The 22,131-nt window shown below is 32.9% G+C and overlaps 2 protein-coding genes, 1 long non-coding RNA gene and 1 pseudogene across 3 annotated transcripts; 2 read left to right on the top strand and 2 right to left on the bottom strand.

Moving 5' to 3' along the window:
• Window positions 1-733: 733 nt before the first annotated feature.
• LOC100795538 (F-box protein At1g80960) lies at window positions 734-4,954 on the top strand. The gene is made up of 3 exons (XM_003543228.5): window positions 734-2,448; window positions 4,180-4,335; window positions 4,460-4,954. Exons 1-3 carry the CDS (start codon window positions 1,414-1,416, stop codon window positions 4,823-4,825), a joined length of 1,557 nt encoding a protein of 518 aa, XP_003543276.2. The 5' UTR covers window positions 734-1,413; the 3' UTR covers window positions 4,826-4,954.
• LOC121173343 (uncharacterized) lies at window positions 2,996-6,013 on the bottom strand. Its single transcript, XR_005887985.1, has 2 exons — window positions 5,451-6,013; window positions 2,996-3,352 (listed from the first exon to the last, which is right to left on the bottom strand). It is a non-coding gene; the product is annotated as an uncharacterized lncRNA (long non-coding RNA).
• Window positions 6,014-6,844: 831 nt separating this feature from the next.
• On the top strand, window positions 6,845-12,002 carry LOC100795006 (G-type lectin S-receptor-like serine/threonine-protein kinase At4g27290). The gene is made up of 7 exons (XM_006594732.4): window positions 6,845-8,360; window positions 8,469-8,612; window positions 9,359-9,522; window positions 10,287-10,497; window positions 10,917-11,154; window positions 11,240-11,381; window positions 11,460-12,002. Exons 1-7 carry the CDS (start codon window positions 7,109-7,111, stop codon window positions 11,763-11,765), a joined length of 2,457 nt encoding a protein of 818 aa, XP_006594795.1. The 5' UTR covers window positions 6,845-7,108; the 3' UTR covers window positions 11,766-12,002.
• Window positions 12,003-16,403: 4,401 nt separating this feature from the next.
• On the bottom strand, window positions 16,404-18,903 carry LOC102665369 (G-type lectin S-receptor-like serine/threonine-protein kinase SD1-1; annotated as a pseudogene).
• Between the last annotated feature and the right edge of the window lie 3,228 nt (window positions 18,904-22,131).

Here is a 22,131-nt window from a genome sequence, read left to right as displayed (position 1 = left end):
TTTCGTGGAAGTTGTCAAAAGGGTAGAATCGTCAACTATCCTTTTCGGGTAGACTCTCCAATTAATTTTGGAGAAATGCTTATTCCTCTAATTATATGTGCAGAAAAGTAACTGATCATTTGTGTTGAATTTGATTAAATTTATAATTTAATCATCAAAATTTAATGGGTTGAATTAGGTTTGTGTAAATATTTTTATTTATTTAATCTAACTTAATTTGATCATAAATTAATTAAATTAAGTTGAATTAATTAAGTTTGAATATTTAAAATTATTTTATATTTTATAAAGATTAAACTTTTTACAATAATAATTTATTTTTATTTAATGAATAAATATCTTAAAAAAGATTAAATTATAACAATTTTTTATTAATATAATTAATAATTTTAAATTTAATATAATATTTTTATTTTAGATAAAAATAAAATATTATATTGACATAAAAAAATATAAACAAAATCAAGAACTGGTACACACAGAAAAAGCAACTTAACAATAGCTAGAATCCCTGTGGGGAAACTCAAGCACTTCGTCCGGAGGTATCGTCCAAGATCGAGCGAAGCCCACCAGCCCCAAACTAAATAATAAATTATGAGATCAAAATTAACTTAGTTAATATTTAATAGTTAATTTATATAATAATAAATTTTAAGTTGGATTGGTTTTAAAAAAACAAAATATGTTATCCAAATAATGTGTATATAATTAGGTCTTGATTAAATCAGATTTAATCTAATTGGGATGGAATTGGATCCGAAATCCCTTGAAGACTTTTTTAACCTTTTTTTGCCTATCCAAACTAGCCACTCTCTCCGTTGAGTTTTTTTTTCTATTTTTCCCTCTGTTAACCCACCACACCCATTTTCACATTCTCCACCACTGTGTGCGGTTATTTTCAGCTTCAACGGAAAGTGGCAAGAGAGGGGTGGTCATACCTCATTCTCTGATGGTATCTTGAAGTTGGTCGGAGCCTCCGTGCCTTGCTGCAGAGGTCGCTGCGGCATAGAAAAGAAAAAAAAATGAATTGAGAACGCTCTTGGGTTCGTGTACAAACAAAAGGAAAAGCCAAAGAAATCAAAGAAATAAAGAGGGAAGAAAAAGATCAGCTTCATGCTATTCTGATTTCTGATTATGCTCCAAATTCTTCTTTTTCCTTTTTCTTGGTTGCTCACAGCTACAGACTTTGCACCATTCTCTCAACGTCAAACAGAGATTGAGCCCAGTCACCCGCTTCAGACCAGAATTCAACCACCACCACAGGCTTCATTTCTATGCCAATGCTAAGTTTTTCGGTAAATGTAGCAAAAGGAAAAATTATGAACTCTTCACTTTCTTGGAAAAAATTTCTATATCATAACAAGAAAAAATATTATTAAATTTTATCATTGAAACAAAGTAGAGAGCAAAAGAATGGTGGGAACAGAGGCAGCAGAAAAAATGAGTGTCAATGAAGAAAAAGATTTGATTAGCACTCTTCCTGATTCAGTTCTTGTCTCTATCATTTCTCTCCTTCCCTGCAACGAAGGCGTGAGAACCTGTGTTCTTTCCAACCGATGGAAAACCATGTGGAAACATGTTCCTCACCTTAGCTTGGATCAGAGCAAAATGTTGAAGCTTTTGATCCGAGCTTATCTTCGCGGGCTATACCTTAGCACGCGTCTTGAAATGGCTTATAATCGTCGTAGGGGAGATCAAGAAAAAGATTTTGAAGACTTGGATGAAATTGCTAAAGCAGAGGTGTTGATTGATTCAGTGTTGGATTCACACGTTGTTTCTTTGGAAAGTTGTACTATTCGGCACCTGCCAGAAAGTTGTGCTAGTGGCAAAGCTGTTATGTGGATCGAGAAACTCCTTAAGCAAAATAAGGTGAAGAAGCTTTCAATGGAGCGAGATGACACTGATTATTTGGGCTCTGAGGAAAGTTTGCCACGGGTTCTGAGATATCATGGAAGGACTCTAGACTTGCCTTTTAAGATTTTCTCAGGCTTTGAGGCACTTGAGTTGAAGAACTATTTTCTCAAGACTTCGCCCTCGAGTAATGATTCTTGCCAGGTTCTTACAACTTTAGCCTTTAGGAACATGAGTGTTAAGAAGGATGCTTGGGAAGGGATTTTGTCTTGTTGCCTGTGTCTTGAAAATTTAACACTTGAAAATGTAACACATGATAACTGCAAGTTGATGAGAGAGGTTACTATCAATAGTCCAAGACTCAAATTTCTCAGAATTTGTAGAATGCAGATGAATGGGTTTAAGGTTTCTGCTGTGAACCTTGAGGTCTTTGAGATTGATACTGTTGTTTGTATGCCGAAAAGACTACTTACTTTTGAAATCCCAAAGGTTCATCTGCTTCGATCTCGCTCTGATTTGAAAATTAGAGGGCAATATATTTGTTGGGTTGGGAGCAAACTGTTGCAGTCGAGAAATATTCTACACACTAGCAGCCAGGTCAGTGTTTCTTCTCTATTACAAATTGAGCTTGATAGATTAAACATTATGTTGTTGCATCGGTATATTTGGTTGCTTTGATATTAAGAAGATTGTCATACTGTAGCTAAAATTGCCTGGCACACGTTTAAGCCATTAAGTGAAGATAAATAAATACTTTATACTAATCTCTAACAGCTCTCTATGCAAAAACCCTTCCATGTTTGAAGGGTGGTAATTCTTGAATCCACTTGTGTTCAATTTCAACATTTTTTTTTTTAAATAATGATGTGAATAAGGATTAGACTCCTGAATTATATTACATAGCAGCTATGAAACCATGATATGTGATAGGAATCTGAATTAAAGAGAAATATAAGTTGTATTATTGATTGGAAAACTAGATGTATTACAAAAGAACAAACCCTGTAATAACCCCAGAGCTATGCTCCTCAGAGAAGAGATAATTCTCTCTGCTGAACCTCAAAGTTTTTAACAGAAAATGATATTGCCTCCCTTCCCCCTAGCCATATCCTCTCCATATACATGCGTTGCTTCCTCTAACTAACAGAACATAAAACTCTGATGCAATTTCTTGCATCATGTTGACACTTTTCTCCATAAAACCATAACAAGATGATAGTGTCGGCTCAACCAAGACTCCTTTAGCCTTGACAAACAACAGAGTTGCAACCATTACAACAGCCGTGTTATGGTTTCAATACTGGAAAGCACCATTGTTCGCCTTAACCCTTGTTGCCACCACAAGAGTAGTTGGTGTCGCCAAGCCAAGTATGCAAGGACATCCACAATTACATTGAAAACATAAGGGAAACCAAGTGGTTTCCACTTTTTGGCCTTAACAATGTATCCATATCAATCCATATCAAAACATACTCCAGAACGACAAAATTTCCTTCAGCATCTACACGATTTAATTAACTATCAATTGCATGTTGTAAGGCTTTGCAAGAATGGTTGTCTGAAAAATAAAGATTTTCTTTGAATAAAGAATCTGAAGCTGAAGATTTGTTATTATCAATGGTAAAGTAATCCTCACTCACAAGTTAACACATTTATGATCATGGAGGAGAACAAGAAGCCTTCATAAGAAGTGAGGAGTTACCAATCACAATTTGGTGTTAAAGAAAAAGGTGCCAGGACATGGAAAATATGTGGTGTGAGATGGTGAAATCCACTAGATCCTTTGGTCATGATTGTTTGCAACGTGAATCAGTTTGAATCCCCTTTTTGGCAACACATGAAAATTTCTTGATTGCTTCATATTAGACCACCCCATCCTTAGAAGCAGTGAATGAAATCCCCTGCTATGTAAATTACCTACAATATGTCTTTGATGAAGACAGAACTTACGTAGGGTTTGAGTCCATTTTTTTGCAGGAACAGATTGCAACCTCAGAAAAATCTTATTGTTAGTAAGTGAAGAGATATGAATAGTTTTATATATCGTCGTTTTGGCGTAGAAATTTTCTGTTTATTATATGTGTGACCCCAACACTTGAGAGTCTATCTGAATTCAGTCTAAACATAGGTTATGACTTTTAGGATGTGTAATATTATTGTTTGATATTTTCATCTATTTCTTTTATAGTTGTATTTATTTATTGCCTCATAGTTGTCAAGGTTCAACTTCAAGCTTTTCTGGTAAATTTGAGAACTTAGCTATTGTATGCATTGAGTTTGATATTTTCATCTATTTCTTTTGTAATTTTATCAACTTTATTGTCTCAGAGTCATCAAGGAACAACTTCGAGCTTTGCTGGAATATTTGAGAACCTGGCTACTCTATGTATTGATTTTGATTTGAAAACAGTAAAAAATGCCATAACCCTCTTTTCAGCTCTTAAGGCATGCCCAAAGTTGCAAAATCTTGAAATTAATAGCGAGGTGCGCTTACTTTATCCATATTATTCTTTTTCGTTTATATTATTATTATTATTATTTGTGTACGTTTATATAAGTCTTTAGACTAAATTTATGTATTTCACGAGAATTTCTTCCTATTACATAGATTAATGACAACGCAGTGGATTACTATGATCAACATGATGAGGATGATGCAATGGAATACTACCGTAGAAAGGAGCCATGTGAGTGCATCGATCAACAACTAAAGACCCTTAGCATAATGGGATTTGCAGGAAAAAAAACTGAGGTGGAATTCCTTAAATATGTAATAACAAATGGTGAAGTAATGAAGAAGATTACAATTTGGTTTGTTGATGATTGCTCATGGATTCATGCCGCTGAAACTGGATGTTTGCTATCATTTCAGACAGCCTCTCCAAACTTGTCCATCATTCTCAATCCTGGGCCATTTTACATGGCAAATGTGGGTGGGAACTTTGAAACATGGCTCTCAACTCTAAGGGAGTAGGAAATTTACCGGTGACCATGGCCAAACTATGTGTTTCAAATTCTATTTTAGTCTTGAACTTTGAATATTTCTAGTATTACGTTTATAACACTAAAGACAGATTAGTGGTAGTGGTGCACATTTTCTAAATGCTTCCTTTTTTCCCCCACCTAAAATAATAAAAAACAAATTTGAAAGGAATGAACAAATATATGCAATGAAATGATTATAGCTACTAAACACGATTGATTGAAGTTTTTTTTTACAAGGGTGTTTTGGAGTGTTAGAAATGTGAGTATGTGTGTGTGTATCACATGGGCTGGGAAGAGTTTAATATTTTTGTGCTTTCCTTTGCTTGCTGCTATGAGAGGATGATGATGACAATAATTGTTGCAAAATGGTGTTAGTCTACATATGATGACGCTGCTAATATTTTCCATGCTCGAATTTCCATATTCCCAACCAATCTACATATTTTCTAACACTCCAATCACCCTTATCTAACCAATTTTACACAACAATTATCATAGACAACAGAGAATAAGATTCCAGTATCTATCATAAAAATGGAGAAGAGCACAACCAACATCACACAAGTTACAAACCAGAGTCAAGAAACAAAGCAACTATTTCAAGTTAGTGTTACCACTTGATGCCTTAAACTTCTTCCCCACAAAATTTCTGCAACCGAGATGTTCCTCTCCTTCCACGCACATGAGCTCGAAATTGGTGATCATCCACACAAAGGAGTACTGCAACAGAAGCAAGAGGAAAGGAGGTTGAAGAGGTTTGAAAGAATTTATTTTGGGTTAATTATGATTTTGGTCCTTAAATTTTTTTTGCAAATTTTACTTTTAGTTCGTAAATAAAATTTTTCACTTTGACAGCCCAGTAACAAGTCACTAGTTAACGCTGGTAGGATTAAAAGTGCTTAAATTTTTCTTAAGGATTAAAAGTGAAATTTGTAAAAAAATTTAGGACAAGAACATAATTATTAAGGAATAGGTCTGGTTTTGGTGGGATGACTTGCTATATGAGAGATGATAAATTTCACTGTCCTTGAATGGAGATAAGAATGGTTTGAATATGAAGGGCAGTTGAATACCTTTTTCATACAAATCCAATTTTGGACAAAAGTTTCTGAAGTTTGTGGGAAATTGGATTCCACCTACTTTGCCGCCACAAGGTGTCAAAAATTAACCGAAAGAAAATAAGCTTGGATGTGATACTCTCGATTGACTTTGTATGTAAATTCTAATCTGAATGTATTTATTGAAATGCGGCTAGAGGAACACGTTACACAAATGAGAGAGTGGAAATATATTGGGCATCAATTATAAACATACACATCATCAAATTGGGTCATATATCTGAATCAAATAAATTGGTTTGACAGCTTGCAAATTTAAATCGATGTATGAAGAGTGGCTATATGCGAACACGGTTATATTGATGAGACTCAATTTTCTTTTTTGGTGTAAGCAAGTCAGACCTGATTTGAAGCAAGATTAGTACAAAGAAAGTGCACCGAATTTTGATAATTTTTTTTTTTTACAAGCAAATTTTGAAAAGTTAGGAAACATCTTTAGGAATTTTTCTTGAAGGATAGCATTTTTAAAAGTTTTTCTTAACTTCTTAGTTCTTTCTATCCTTTTCATCCTTATCTCTAAATTAAATTTCAATATATATATATATATATATATATATATATATATATAATAAATTTTTTTATCAATAGTTAAAAATAATTTTATATCAGAATATAAAATTAAGTATCATAAATCTAAAATATAATTTAAATGTTAAAAATATTTATTCATTACAAATTTTACTTATAATATAATTTAATTATAACCCCATACATTTTTTTTTCTGATGTTATATTTCATCCAAATTCCAATTTTTTTTTTTTCCTTGTCAATGGCCACCAAGTGTCAAGACTTTATTCTTCCTGTACAATGTCTCTATTCATTCATTAATTAAAGAATCAACATGCATGTGCCTCAACTACATGAATATGAATGTAGGCATAATAAATAGATACCTAACACTCTTTTCTTCACAGCTCCTAAAACATGTCTACATTGTTTACATTATGAAGAAATACCAGTTTGCTGTCTGGGGACCAACTTGTTTTCAGATCATAGACTTAATGGAGCGCACCTGCCTCATTCACATTCACATTCGCAAACCGAGATGCAGTGCCTCAGTTTTATGTACCTCTCTTTGTTGATACTCTAACACTGCATTTGAATTAAAGAGAGTACACTGGAGCATATATATTGCAGAAGAATAAACAACCTTATGGAAGGTTTTACCTTGCTTCTGTTCTGCCTTGCCTTGCTGAATAGTATAGCAGCTGCCACTGTGAGAGAAACTATTAGCACATTGCAATCAATCAATGATGACCAGATCATAGTTTCACCTGGCAAAACCTATGCACTTGGATTCTTCAGTCCAGGCAATTCGAAGAACCGTTACGTGGGAATTTGGTATAATGAGATCCCAACACAGACTGTAGTATGGGTTGCCAACAGAGACAACCCTCTTGCAGACTCATCAGGGGTTTTGAAGCTCAATGAAACTGGAGCTCTAGTCCTTCTCAACCATAACAAGAGCGTTGTCTGGTCTTCCAACGCATCGAAGCCAGCGCGGTATCCGGTTGCGAAGCTTTTGGATTCTGGAAATCTCGTTGTGCAGGACGGAAACGACACCAGTGAAACAAAAGATTTATTGTGGCAAAGTTTTGATTATCCGGGGGACACGATCTTGCCGGGACAGAAGTTTGGAAGAAATCTAGTTACGGGCCTGAATCGATTCATGTCATCATGGAACAGCACTGATGATCCATCACAAGGGGAATATAGTTATCAAATTGATATTAGCGGATATCCGCAGCTCGTTTTAAGAGAAGGCGCTTTCAAAAGATATCGTTTTGGATCGTGGAATGGTATTCAGTTTAGTGGGGCACCTCAGCTGAAGCAAAATAATTTTACTAGATTTAGTTTTGTTTCTGATGAGGAAGAGTTGTATTTTAGATTTGAGCAGACCAACAAGTTCGTTTTTCATAGGATGCAGTTATCAACAGATGGATATATCCTGGGGGATTATTGGAATACTGAAGAAAAAGTTTGGAGCTTGCATGGGAAAATTCCTGTGGATGACTGTGATTACTATGACAAATGTGGAGCCTATGCTAGCTGTAATATAAACAATGTCCCTCCGTGTAATTGCTTGGACGGATTCGTATCCAAAACGGATGATATATACGGTGGTTGTGTCAGGAGAACTTCACTTAGTTGTCATGGAGACGGGTTTTTGAAGCTTTCAGGGTTGAAATTACCAGACACAGAGAGATCCTGGTTTAATAGAAGTATTAGCCTTGAGGATTGCAGGACATTGTGCATGAACAATTGCTCCTGTACAGCTTATGCAGCCTTGGACGTCAGTAAAGGGCCAACTGGGTGTTTACTCTGGTTTGATGATCTGGTTGACATAAGAGATTTCACTGATGTTGATGAAGATATATATATAAGGGTGGCTGGGACAGAAATAGGTAAGAGATTGTCTCTCAATTGGTAATTTTTGCTTCTCTTCCTTTTTGTTTCTTTATTTTGTTGTCTTCTGACATTTCTTATTGTTTCCCAACATCTCTTTCTCACAGAAGCTATTGAAGGAAAGCAATTACATAAATCCAGCATCCGGAAGCCACAGACTGTTTTCATAAGTTGTGTGTTGTTTATTGCAATTTTAATCTTATGCTTAACCTTCATCATTTATAGACGGTGGAAGACACGGCAGAAAGGAGGTTAAGTAGTTCTTCTATATATTATATTTACTGCAAACTTAGGCTGTTTTATCCGCAAATTAGTATCTGTTAGAAAACAGAACAGAACATAAAATAGGTATTAGACTCTGAGAAAATGCTGTAAAATAGAACCAGCAAATATAAACGTATATGAAGATAAAGAAAGAAGCATATCTGATCTGATGTATTTCAATTTTTCACCCACTTAAACTTTCACAAAAATTAACAAGCCCTTGATAGGACAAAACAAAAAGAAAATTATGACTAACTAAAAGTAGGCATGATTACCCCACAACTAGCTGTTAAACAAAAGTAGTTTTTAACCATGCTTAAAAAGTAATTAGAAAAGTTGAAGGGGTATTTAATATGACAGTTGGAAAATCTCAGATGCTAACAATATCACCTCTATCCGTGATCAAGATGTAAGCTCTCGGTCAGTGCAGGTATGTTATACTTTGTTACACAGTAATAGATTTTCACTGTCTTGGGTTTCTCTTTCTCACCTTGAGATTTGGTTAATTGGCATTAATCTGAACAGACAACAATAATAATTAACTGTTCACAAATAAGAAAGTAGAAAGCCTTTAATACAAATCAATGAAGTTTACTACCACATAAACCAAGTTTGCTTCTATTCTGTTTTAGATTTGGAGTGGGGCATTTAAGGTAGAAAGAGTATGGAAGACTGAGCTTATTCTACATTAGAACTTCTTTTTTCTTTACACACACCAATTACTACATTGCAGGAAAGATGAAAGACAAACTAGAAAGGGATGCAAGTGTAATATATGAGCACGAGAAGGATGATCTAGAGTTACCCATGTTTGAGTGGTCTACAATTACTTGTGCAACCAATAACTTTTCACCTGACAACAAACTAGGGGAAGGTGGTTTTGGATCAGTTTATAAGGTAATGAAATGGTAAAATATCTTCATGAGCCTAGAATGCATGATATTTAATAATTTTTTATATTATGTGCACTGTTTTATAAATCTTACCACTATATTGTCAAATAATGGTTAGAAATGCTAATTACAATAGACAGGCCTTATAACCAATAGTTTTTTTCTGGAAGAAATTAAGGGACTATTTGTTTTGAGAAAATATTTTCTGTTTTTTGTAACAAAAAACGGTTACCTTGTGTTTACCTTATTTCTTGTTTTCATAAGATTTTATAGGAAATTATGACAACAAAAAAATGATTTTATTATTTGTTATAGAAATATTTGAAAACAAATAACAGATTAAAAGCAATGTAATATTTTTGTAATGAAAAATAAAAACAGAAAAACATCAAACCAATAGGCCCTGTAGAGCTTAGCTGATCTGCTGATGGCTTTATTTCTGATTCTATCTTGCACATTTTCATACTTCAGCTAGGTTTTTAAGTTGACTTGGGACATATGAAGAGGCTACTACATACTAACTGAGCTGTTGTTTCCTCTTATCAATCCTCTGCTTGTCCAATTCTAATTCATCATATTTCATATATCACCTTGTTGATCTTATAGAAAAAATTTAAACAATTCTGCATTCTTGCAATAAATAAATAAATAAATATATATTTAGTATAGGAACGCATTTACTGAATGATGAACTTTAAGTCAATTGATCTCTAACATGTTTTAGTAAATACGAAGCCTTTTCAAAGCATAATTTGTCATAACTTTCAGGGTATCCTGGACGATGGAGGAGAAATAGCTGTCAAGAGGCTCTCAAAGAATTCGAGCCAAGGACTACAAGAGTTCAAAAATGAAGTTATGCATATTGCAAAGCTTCAGCACAGGAATTTAGTGAGGCTACTGGGGTACTGCATTCAAGCAGAAGAAAGACTGCTTGTTTATGAATTTATGGCCAACAAAAGCTTGGATTCCTTCATATTTGGTTTGTTTCCAAATAAACCGTATTCATTGTTTAATTCATTTGGGATTATATTTTAATTTGTTGGATGGGATATTCATAGTTTGAAAATTATTGCAATTAAACAGACACATCAAACAAATCATGCTAGAATGGAAATGAATTTTCCTATATATATATATATATATATATATATATATATATATATATATATATATATATATATATATATATATATATATATATAATATAGTTATTCATGGCACGAGGAAGGGAAATTAATTTATTTTGCACTAGATTTGTAATTCTATAACCTATAGAAACTATTTAAACAGATTTCCACTTCCTAAAATACGGCTAGTCTGGATTCATTGTCTCTGTATCATGGTTCAAACTTTAGAATCTTATTAAGAAAGACTCCGACTTGGCTACATTTTTAACAGATGAAAACAAGAGCATGTTACTAGATTGGCCAAGGCGGTCGCTAATTATCAATGGGGTTGCTCGGGGTCTTCTTTATCTTCATCAAGATTCAAGGCATAGAATAGTTCACAGAGATCTCAAAGCCGGGAATGTTTTGTTAGATAGTGAAATGAACCCAAAGATCTCGGACTTTGGACTGGCTAGAAGCTTTGGAGGAAACGAAATCGAAGCAACTACAAAGCATGTAGTTGGAACCTAGTAAGTGTCTGATTACTCCTATATGGTATGAATATGATTGTTTGGCATAGTCTTAAAATTATTTTTTGGTTCATGTGATGTGCAGTGGCTATCTGCCTCCAGAGTATATAATTGATGGAGCTTATTCAACAAAGTCAGATGTTTTCAGCTTCGGTGTGTTGATATTGGAGATAGTGAGTGGGAAGAGAAATAAAGGGTTCTGTCATCAAGATAATCTTCTGGCACATGTAAGAATGAACTTGAATTTTTACCATGTTTAAAATGTTTCTTCTGTTAACCAAATGGTTTGAAAAAAAAATATGCAGGTATGGAGGCTATTTACTGAAGGCAAATGCTCTGAAATAGTTGATGCAACAATAATAGACTCACTCAATTTACCTGAAGTGCTAAGAACAATTCACGTGGGACTACTGTGTGTGCAACTAAGTCCAGACGACAGGCCGAACATGTCATCTGTGGTTCTCATGCTGAGCAGTGAATCTGAACTGCCTCAGCCAAACTTGCCTGGATTCTTTACAAGTACAAGTATGGCTGGCGATAGTTCTTCATCAAGCAGTTATAAACAATACACAAATAATGACATGACAGTAAGCATAATGTCTGCTAGATAGGTTGCATTTCAAACTTAATCTTGGAGTGGTGTAATACCTGATTGTGGATAAGTATCGGGTAAAGCAATTGCTTTTCATATGTGTATTTCTGAGATCAGATGCAAGTTATTACAGTAAATATTTCAAATTGAGTTTAATAGGCATGCTGTGTCAGTTTTTCCACTATCAACCAATAAAAAATCATTTTTGATTTGACTTTTTAAGATAATTACAATAAAAATCAACAAATCTATCATATAATATTAGTTTGTGATTACTTTCAGAATTTCTGTTGGTTTGATTTGTTAGATAGCTATTGGTCGATAGAGTAAAAATCTTTTATACACTGTGAATGCATATATTATTTATTCTTTAAAATTTTAAAACGAAAATAAATGTGTTCAAAACAGAAGAAAAGTAAAACATGACACTGAAAGGGAAGAGATCAAATGAAGCACTTATTAATCGTATTGATTAAGGTAGTTTGGACTTGAAGTCATTTTTGTAGTGCTCTAGGAAGATTTCATTTTCTTTTTCCTATGAATTCTAATTAACGATATTCCCATTAATTTCGGATTTTAAGTACTATCGGAAAGTATTTCTGGAAGAACAATTGTTGTAAACAGAGTCATAACAACTTGCAGCACAATTTCATCAGAAAGATATGCGAAAGTAAATTTTTGTGAGGAGAGGACAACAAAGAGGAGCCTATATTGTTTTGATTTCTTAGGTAGGTGAATGTGAAAGGGCCTGAGACGCTCTCTTATTTTATTTTTTATTTCATCTCTTTTTTTTTTTTTAATTTCCCTCATCGAAATTGTTATGTGATTTGTAGTTGTAATGTAATGTAAAATCAGGGATCAAAGTTTACAACCTTGTGTGAAGAACTTGTGATGGTTCACCACGTGTGAATGAAATATTCTTCAACATGTGTGTCGTTCAGTGTTGAAGGAAAAAAGTTGTAAATTAGAACCGAATGAGCTACTAAGAGAGTCTAACTCTTACGTGTGATTGAGCCCTAAATAATTTGAAAACCAGAAGGACTTTTAAGGAAATATCTTAGAAAAAAGGGCAAAAGGGAGATATACCTATGAAATGAAGGGAGGTGTAATTAACATGACCCTAATTAACATGTAACTATCCCAGATTGTTACCGGAGTGCAAAATCAATGTGTTAGGTCCCTGCCTTTTCCCAATCCCCCAAATTTTGGCTATTCATCCCCTCGGTTTAATTTTCATAGAAAAAATTCAATAATAACCACGAGTGTGGTTTCCTTATTTGAAACTTAAACTTCGGAATTATGAAAAACAAAATGAATTCTGAAATTTAAACTTCAAAAGTATGTATTTGTTACACTTTCATAATTAAACTTCTTGAAGTTTTTTGTATATTACGAAATTTAAATTTTGAAAGCCTATTTGTTACACATTTCGGAGATAAAACTTCATAAACTCAGTCTGGATTTGAACTTCCAAAAGTGTATTTGTTACACATTCTAGAATTAAACTTTCAGAGGTCTATTTGTTACACATTCTTCGATTAAAATTCAGGAGGCATACTAATAGACTTTTGGAAAACTTTTTTCTCAAATATGTTTTTATCCTTACTAAATGTTGGATTTTTGTATTTGATTCCTAATAAATTTTTATTTTGTGTTGAATTTTTAATAAAATAATATTTTTATTTTTTCTTTAATATTTTATTTTAATCCATGATAAATTAAAAAAATTTGTATTTATTTTTGAATAAATTAATAAATTTTGTTTTAGTATCTATTAATAACAAATAAAAAATATTTATCATAAAACAAACACAAAATTTATTCATTTATTAGAAACTAAAAACAAGTGTCAAACATTAAAAATAAAATTATTATTTTATTAAAAATTCGTTACAAAATAAACATTTATTAAAAAATAAATATAAAATCAAATATTTATTAGAAATAAAATCATATTTAATTCTTTTTTTTTCTTTTGTAAAGTTTATGCAAACAAAGAAAAGAAAAACAGGCCACTCCCTCAGAAAAGAAGCCTATAGATGTCTGGAGCGAGGACTATCAACTACCATAAGAGAAACCCCAGAATCAAGTCCTAAGTTTGCCAAAAAAAACCGCACATTGATTACCCTCTCTCATCCTATGAAGGAACTCTAGCTTCCAGTTTTTGGAATTTTATTTTCAGAATGGGTAACATAAACTTCCAAATGTTTAATTTTAGAATATACATACAGACTGTTTATGGAGTCTGATTCTGCAGAAGTAGTAAGTTTGGTTTCAAGTTCCGGTATGGTGGATCACCCTTATGCATCCGTTGTATTGGACATTAGAGGATTTGCCTATTGTTAGAATAAAAATTGACCCAAAAAATTGTGTGAATAGAAAAAAAGAAAAATAAGAGTAAAACTGTAAAAGTGTCCTTGATATTTACTTACTGTTAACTAAATAAGTGGGTATATACGTAGGCACGTAGACTGTAACAAAAGATAAATGCTCAGAAATTGTTGATGCATCGCTCGGGTATAAAGCAAAAGCTCATAAATTGTGTCTACTATGTGCGCAAAAAAGTCCACAACAAGGACAAGATGTAATCGTCTGGGGTCATTCATGATGCAGAGTATATTGAATGGAGTATGCCCTGTTTGGTAGCATTGGAATAGGGTGGGGAGGGTGGAAATACGGAGTGAGAAAATAATGCTGGTTGTTTGGTTGAATGGAAATACCCTATAAATATGTTGGGACGTCGCGCTAGCACCTTTTTATTCCATTTTTCATCTATTTTTATTCATTTCTCTATTTTCACCCTAGTCAGTATTCTGGAAACCTTTCGACAAATTGTTTAAAAAACGAATACACTTTCTCAAATATTCTAAAGCTGATGATAAAAAGATAATAGTCGGGGAAGAAGACTAACAAGCTAATTAACAGGTAACTAAGTCTTGTTTTGCAAAAGTTGGACGAAGTTCCCAGTTTTTTTGGTTACAAAAGAAGTTCCGAGTTTCATGCAGAAGGACAAAAATACAGTTATTTGTAACATAAAGACTAGTTTTTGGGAAGTAGACTTTGACCATTAGAAAGTATTGCCTCATCCTTATATTTGGTTCCTATGGTTATTATTTTTTAGTTTTTATAATTTAAAAGTAATTTTTTTAGTTTTTATAATTTATATTTTAATTATTTTTTAATCCCTTTAATTTAAAAAAAAAAATTTAGTCCCTATAATTTATATTTTAATTCTTTTTTAGTCTCTGTAATTTGGAAATTATAGAAACTAAAAAAGTAAAATCATAAAACTATAGGAACTAAAAAAAAACACTTTCAAAACTATAAGGTCTAAAAAAGAATTAAAATATAAATGATAAAGACTAAAAAGATCACTTTCAAACTATAGGAGCTAAAAAAGTAAGAATCATGAACCAAATGAGTAATTTAACCTATATAAAATAAATTTTTCATTAATTCATATCCTTTGTGAAGATGGATTAATTTAGTTAATTATATTAAATTTATTAATAATTTATATTATTCTTCCAAAAACATCTTTCATTATCTAATTAGATAATACTTAGAGAAAAAATATTATCATTAAATAAGAATATTATAGGAAAAAAATTACGCCAAACAATTAATATTTGATATCTGCAATGCAATCGATGAATCTTCATTGACTTTTTTTTTCATTTTTGAAATTTGTAATTGTTTTTTTACTTATATATGTGGTTTGGAAATGTTTCTGCTGTCCTTTGATGAACAGAAAATGATAATTGTCCTGTTTATGAATAAATTCAAGATAGAAATGAAATTAATATTCTTATTTGTAGACAATAGGAAGTGAACTGTGATGATAATGCTTTATAATTTTTATTTGTATTTGGTGATGTCCAAGAAGTATTTCTTTGTTTGAATTTGCATAATTGCAATTATGTTTTATGAAATTAATATGCAAGTAAATAATTTACATGTATCAAGTAGGATTGTATTGGGTTACATTTTATAATTTGTTATTAGTCTTTTTAAGAGAGACTGATAAATCAAAAACTAATTAAAAATATTTTTTACCCAATACAATCCTACTTGAATGGGATAAAAATTTTGTAACAGTTAAAATACATATTCAGAGGCTACTTTTTAACTTCAATATATTTAAGAAATATTGTTAAGATGGATGCTAAATCTAAAGTCTAAATACAAGATTATAGGGACTAATAAACCGGATTTGTATTTATGAATAAGATGCCTTCAAGTCGATCTTAACAATTTTTATTTATTGATTTTACTCCTAAATTGTAGTGCTTTCAACTATCCGCTATCTTAAAATTAGATTAGTCCTTACCCCTTTGTGATCTATAGCCAATATACATCTTTAATTCTTTGAGGGCTGCAAAATCTGCATTTCATTTTGACCACTATTTAAGTATGATTATTAATTTGTGGTATTGCTTGTATCAGTTGTATGTGTTTCCTTGACATTACCAGTATAAAATTGTGTTTTGGAATGGTTGTTTGATGCCATGCACCAAAATAATGAATCAATTTAGTTTTCAGATGAGAGTACTAAATTACTAATGACAAGTTGGAAATAGCCAGATAATGCTATCTACACCTTAAAATAATTGTTGTTCATAAAAATTAAGAGGGAAATCCATAAACTCCATATAAACTATCTTGCATCTAACAATGACAGAGAAATCTCATTGGTTGATTTCAGTTTACTATTTCCTGATGAAGAACCAGATTGATGCGGATAAAAGGCCGGTTCCCTTGGCCTAGGCAATAATTTCTCACCATTCAGCATTATAACTACAACTGACATGTCTGGCCTATCCTCTGGTCTGTCTTGTACACATAAAAGACCGATCTGAATACATCTTAATACATCAGCTTCAGCCAGATCTATTGATTTGCTTAGTGATTCATCTAGCAACTCCATTGGTCCTTCTTCACACCAGTCTCCATGCCTAGTGGCCATCAAAATTCAAATTGTGAATTTTGAGTTCAATAACTGTGTGTTTGGATACATGTTTTATAGGTGCATCAATGCTCAAAATCATGTCAAATAATGAAAAATATGCAGAAGCTACAAATGTTCAAACATATATACTTACATGTCCAAGAAGGTCATGATCATTATCGTCAAAATACTCCCTATTCTTCTTTCCACAAACTGTCTCTAGTACAATAACACCAAAACTGAAGACATCAGACTTCACAGAGAAATTCCCACGAGCAGCGTACTCTGGAGAAATATAACCACTGCAATGCAGAAAACGAAATGGAGCTCAGAAAGAGGGGAGGAATTTTTATGAACCATAAAGTAACAAAATGAAGCCATTTAAGCATGCTTACTAAGTTCCCACTACTCTCTTTGTTTGGCCTTCAACTTCATCTCCTCCAAATGTTCTAGCAAGACCAAAGTCTGATATTTTTGGATTCATGCTTTCATCTAGAAGAATATTGCTTGTTTTGAGATCTCTGTGGATAATCCTTAATCTAGAATCTTCATGAAGATAGAGAAGTCCTCGAGCAATCCCACAAATAATTTGGAAGCACTGAGCCCAATTCAGCAAACTTTTTCTAGCTTCAACTGACAAATTTTTCAGTTAGTTAGCATGAAGATGACTTGATGATCATGGCTAGAGAAAATCAAGTATTGAGACAGGATAAAATCTCCAACCAAAAATAAAGTAGTCCAAACTTCTGTTTGTCATCAATTCATATATCAAGATTCTCTCATCATCTTGAATGCAACACCCTAGAAGCTTCACAAGATTTCGGTGCTGAAGATTGGCAATTAGCACAACTTCATTTATGAACTCTTTTGGTCCCTGTCCTGAATTATTGCAAAGCCGCTTCACAGCTATATCTTGGTCATTTGTCAATGTACCCTGACAATCATTTCATAGGAAAGTTATGCATAGATGATAAATCCAATGGCAGGATATAAACTTAATCAAATTACCTTGTAAACTTGTCCAAATCCACCTTCTCCCAATTTTTAAATAGTTGGAAAGTTATTAGTTGCATTAGCTATGGTTAAAAAATCAAATATTGGTATGTCAATTTCTTCCTTCTCTGTGTTACCAGTGTGAGTGTGATTCTTCCAGCTAACTATTTTGTTCTTCCCTATGAAGATAGAAGAAATGACTGCATTATATCTAGGTTCTATCACAAGAGGAAAAGCTAATGGTTACCAAACCTTCAAATTTTTTTTTATCAAAATAGAATATTTGCAATTATTAAATAACTATTATCTGTACCATAGTACACTAACAAAGCAAACGAGTGGATGTAAATACCTGGCTTCTCAAGCTTTTTCATCCTAAGTATGGCCACTCCCAATATTATCATGACCACAATGAACACAATACAACCAACAAGAATTCCTGCATCTTGTTCAAGCCTTTGTTATGACCTGAGAGATTAAAAGCACTGTTAGCTAACATGCCAAATTGTTCCTCTAATGTTCATCATACTCTTAAATGTTCTGTTATCTACCTGCAACAAGGATGAAATTTATAACATGTGCCCGAAAAACTGTATGCAACAAACATAATGTGCAGCTTAATAAGAACCAGAATTTATATTTTTTTACTTGTGTGTTTAAGTGGAAAAGCCAAAATCAGGAAGGCAGATGAAAATAAAGTATCAGCACCTAATTCTGAAGCTGCCACTCTTATGTAAAAGTCTTGTCCTCCAGAAGTTAGTTTTCTCACATCCACAATGTTGTTAAACCAAAGCAAGCATCCACTTCCACCATCTCTGACGTCTAAATTTGCATATGTTGAGCAGGAGCTGTTTCTCAGACAGATATTCTCACATTCCTCAAGGTTCATGCTCCTATCAAACCATGAGATTGATGTGTCCGGTAACTTCATTCCCTGATACTTCAGAAAGCCATCACTATTGCCACAATCCAAATTAACTTTCCTAACACATCCATCTGTCCAATTTTGTGAATTCCATTTTTCTAGAGATTTTGGAATAAAACCCTGAAGGCATTCACATGTTGGAGAGTTATTGACATCACAATTAGAATTCACACCACAAATGGCATAATTATCACACCGATCCGCAGGGCCGGTGTAGAAAAGCTGCCAACTATTTGTCAGATCAGACAAAATGAAACGCTGTATTTGGCCTGTTAATGTGATCATGTATCTTGAAATTCGATAGTTACAAATTTACTAGCATAAAGACCTTACATTATGTCACATAACTATAATCATTCATCAGAACAAGTTATTACTATTGCTTAACCTTTTTTTTTGTTAAAGTAAATCTTCCTTAACTACAGGAAATTGTACAAACGAAGTTTCCTTTCATTAATAGGTGGAAGCTGGGCAAGCTAAACAAATCTCCCACACTGAAAAATTCTTGTTTTTTTTATACATAGAAAGCAACTTATATCATATCATTAAGAATCAAAATATCTATATATTTGTTTTATGGATTACTGAATCCGTAACTATATTATGATGGTACAACATGATGATGAGTTTGAAGCGGCATAAAGGTTCGTGGCTCACAGCAATGCGTGTGCCCGTGGTAGGTGGTTGGGTGGCAGCATGGTGGTGGGTTTGGTAAGTTGTGGAGATGGCATTGGATGGCTGCGGTGGTGGTGTTTGGTGAAGGTGAAGTGCAGTGGTCATGGAGGTTTGGGGGAGAGGCGGCTAAGGTTTTGCTTCGGAGAGCAAGAACAAAAAGGGGATATTGAAAAAATTGGAGGTTCATAAAGAAAAAATAGGGTGCATTAAGTAATTTCCGAAAAATACCCTCTATCCAAGTCATTCACAATCAAATGGGCTATGTACATAATCCCCCATATTTTTTTATTCGCCCTCTTCCTAATTTTTTTTGTCAATTATTTTATTGACATTTCTAAAAAGTAAAAGAATTTGCGTTTCAAATTTATGAAAAAATTGGCTTTATAAAATTGAAATTTAAAAGTCACAGTTCTAAAATTTAAATTTTGAACTCATTATTTTTTATAATTCTGTAATTTAAATTCTAGAACAATAAAATTTAACACAATATAAAAATATTATTGAAATAAATATTTTAAAAAAATGTTGGGGGGGGGGGGGGGGGGGGAGTACAAAAAAGCAATCTAGGGCGATATGCAGGTTATTTGACAATGCTTGTTGACTAACATTTTCATCTATTTATTAATATGATTAAAATAAAAAAATTGTTGAATGTTTTATTTAATTCTCTTGTACCACTTCCAAATAAATTTACATTCAAATATTTAAGCCATATGCTACTTAAAAATAAATAAATATTGTTTTTAAATAAGTAAACTATAAATAGAACTTAATATCTACAATAATCAACTATGACATTTTTAGACTTACGATTTAGCTTGAGTCGAGGAGTATTGGGTCAAATTGGATCAAAATGATTTCTTCAATTTTATTGACCAATATCACACATTATGACGGGTTATTTGAGTCACCCATTTTGGGACCTTAAGTTACGCATGACATGGACAATAGCCTATCTACGGTACAAGCGAGAAGTCAAAGACATGCAATAGGACGAAAGGGAAGTTCTTACCAAAAATGTTCTATTTCGTGCTTTTGAATGTTATAGAAAATTAGAAGTCACCCCCAATACGGGGTTAGATAAAATTCCTACGCCATGGAAAGTAGTGAAGGTTGTTTTTGAACCTCATCCAACTAAGTATTGTGGGTGTGTCTCCATTAGTAAGAAACAATGATTCTTAATCATGGGTACATAGCCGTGTAATATCACAATTTTGAATAGAAATTGGAGGCTTTTACTGTGTTCCTTTTACACTAACACTTGTGACACCCTCCATATATATATATATATATATATATACTAATAATAAAAGAAATAATAATTCAAATATTAATTAGAAGTATTTAAAATATTTTTTACAATACAAGTATTTCAAAAAAGTAAAAGGCTCACATTCATCTTTCTAACATTATAATAAAACTTGTCCAAATAAATAATAAATTCATTTTGGCTCAAAACAAGACCGTTCAAAACTTCATACAATTAATATAAAACTTATACCCTAATGTCACATTTTATCAGAGCATTGTGTTCCCGTGTCCTCTAACATGAGATTCTTCATAGTCATCCATTTATCCATCTGTTTCCACGAACATAAAGTTCGAGATCATCACATGAGTCAAACACAAATAAAATACTGGGAGTGAGTTATCACATTCTTAATTAATGAAGAGTAACGAGACAACATGTACATATAAACATCATAAAAACAAAATAAAATTTACTTAAACATATCTCACATAATTTCACCACTTTGTCACCCAATATCTCATCATAACACAACATGTGTCACTCATTTTCACAACATTCATGTACTCAAGAATCAACACCACCAAGTCAATCAATATCGATCAATACACAAGCGTTATGCAACATATACACTAAGACTCAATCCTATATGCAATGTGGTATCATGTCAGTGAAAAACCTTGTCAGGCGCCCAAGAGTACATGACAAGACAAACCACACACTAGCAAGTCAGGTCACTTTCATTAGGTAAGATCATAGGGAGACCAGTCAGGATTACGGTGTTTTGCGAGAATGCTCCAACCATACGGGATCAACATAGGCTTAAAAGAGCACTCAAATCGGGTGGCCCCCAAGGCCTACACTCCGAAGAGTCCGTCAAGGTCTCTCCCTCCTGATTCAGGTCCAACCTAGAAAATATTTGAACACACAGACTCTATCTATGAATTGTACACAACGCACGACTCCTCAATTGTTTTCAAAATAGTTTTAACTTGTCGTCCTTAAAGGGTTTTAGCATTAACTCACCGCCCTAAAAGAGTCTTATAATTAACTCAACGCCCTTAAAGGGTCTTAAAGTCGTGTGATTGTACAATTCATAGTTCATAACTCAATGCACACAACATCACAATCACGTACATACTCTACACTTAATCTCAATCATAATGGTATAATTTTAATTTAACACATACACTTTATCTATGAACCATGCAATACATACAACTAGTCAATTGTTTTCAAAATTATTTTAATTCGTCGAGTTTTCATAGTGGATTCAATCACAATACTCGTCGCCCTTAAAGGGTCTTACAATTGTGTGATTGCACAGTCCATAGCTCACATCTCAATACACATGTATTTCACCATTAATCACAGGTTCAAATTATCACAACATGGGGAGTAAAACCCCTCAAATAATTTCACACAATTATATCAAAATCATGGGTCAAAACACAAAAACATCAAGATCACTCAAGTTTATCAATCAATTCTTATCAGAACATCAATTGGTACATAAAACACAATAATATTGTATTTATAATCATAAAACAAAAATTATAAGTCAATAAGCATCCCAAAATAAACCTCAATTTAAT

Source organism: Glycine max, chromosome 13 (genome assembly GCF_000004515.6).
Source record: "Glycine max cultivar Williams 82 chromosome 13, Glycine_max_v4.0, whole genome shotgun sequence".
NCBI classification, from domain to species: Eukaryota; Viridiplantae; Streptophyta; class Magnoliopsida; order Fabales; family Fabaceae; genus Glycine; species Glycine max.
This window is presented reverse-complemented; position numbering and strand designations above follow the sequence as displayed.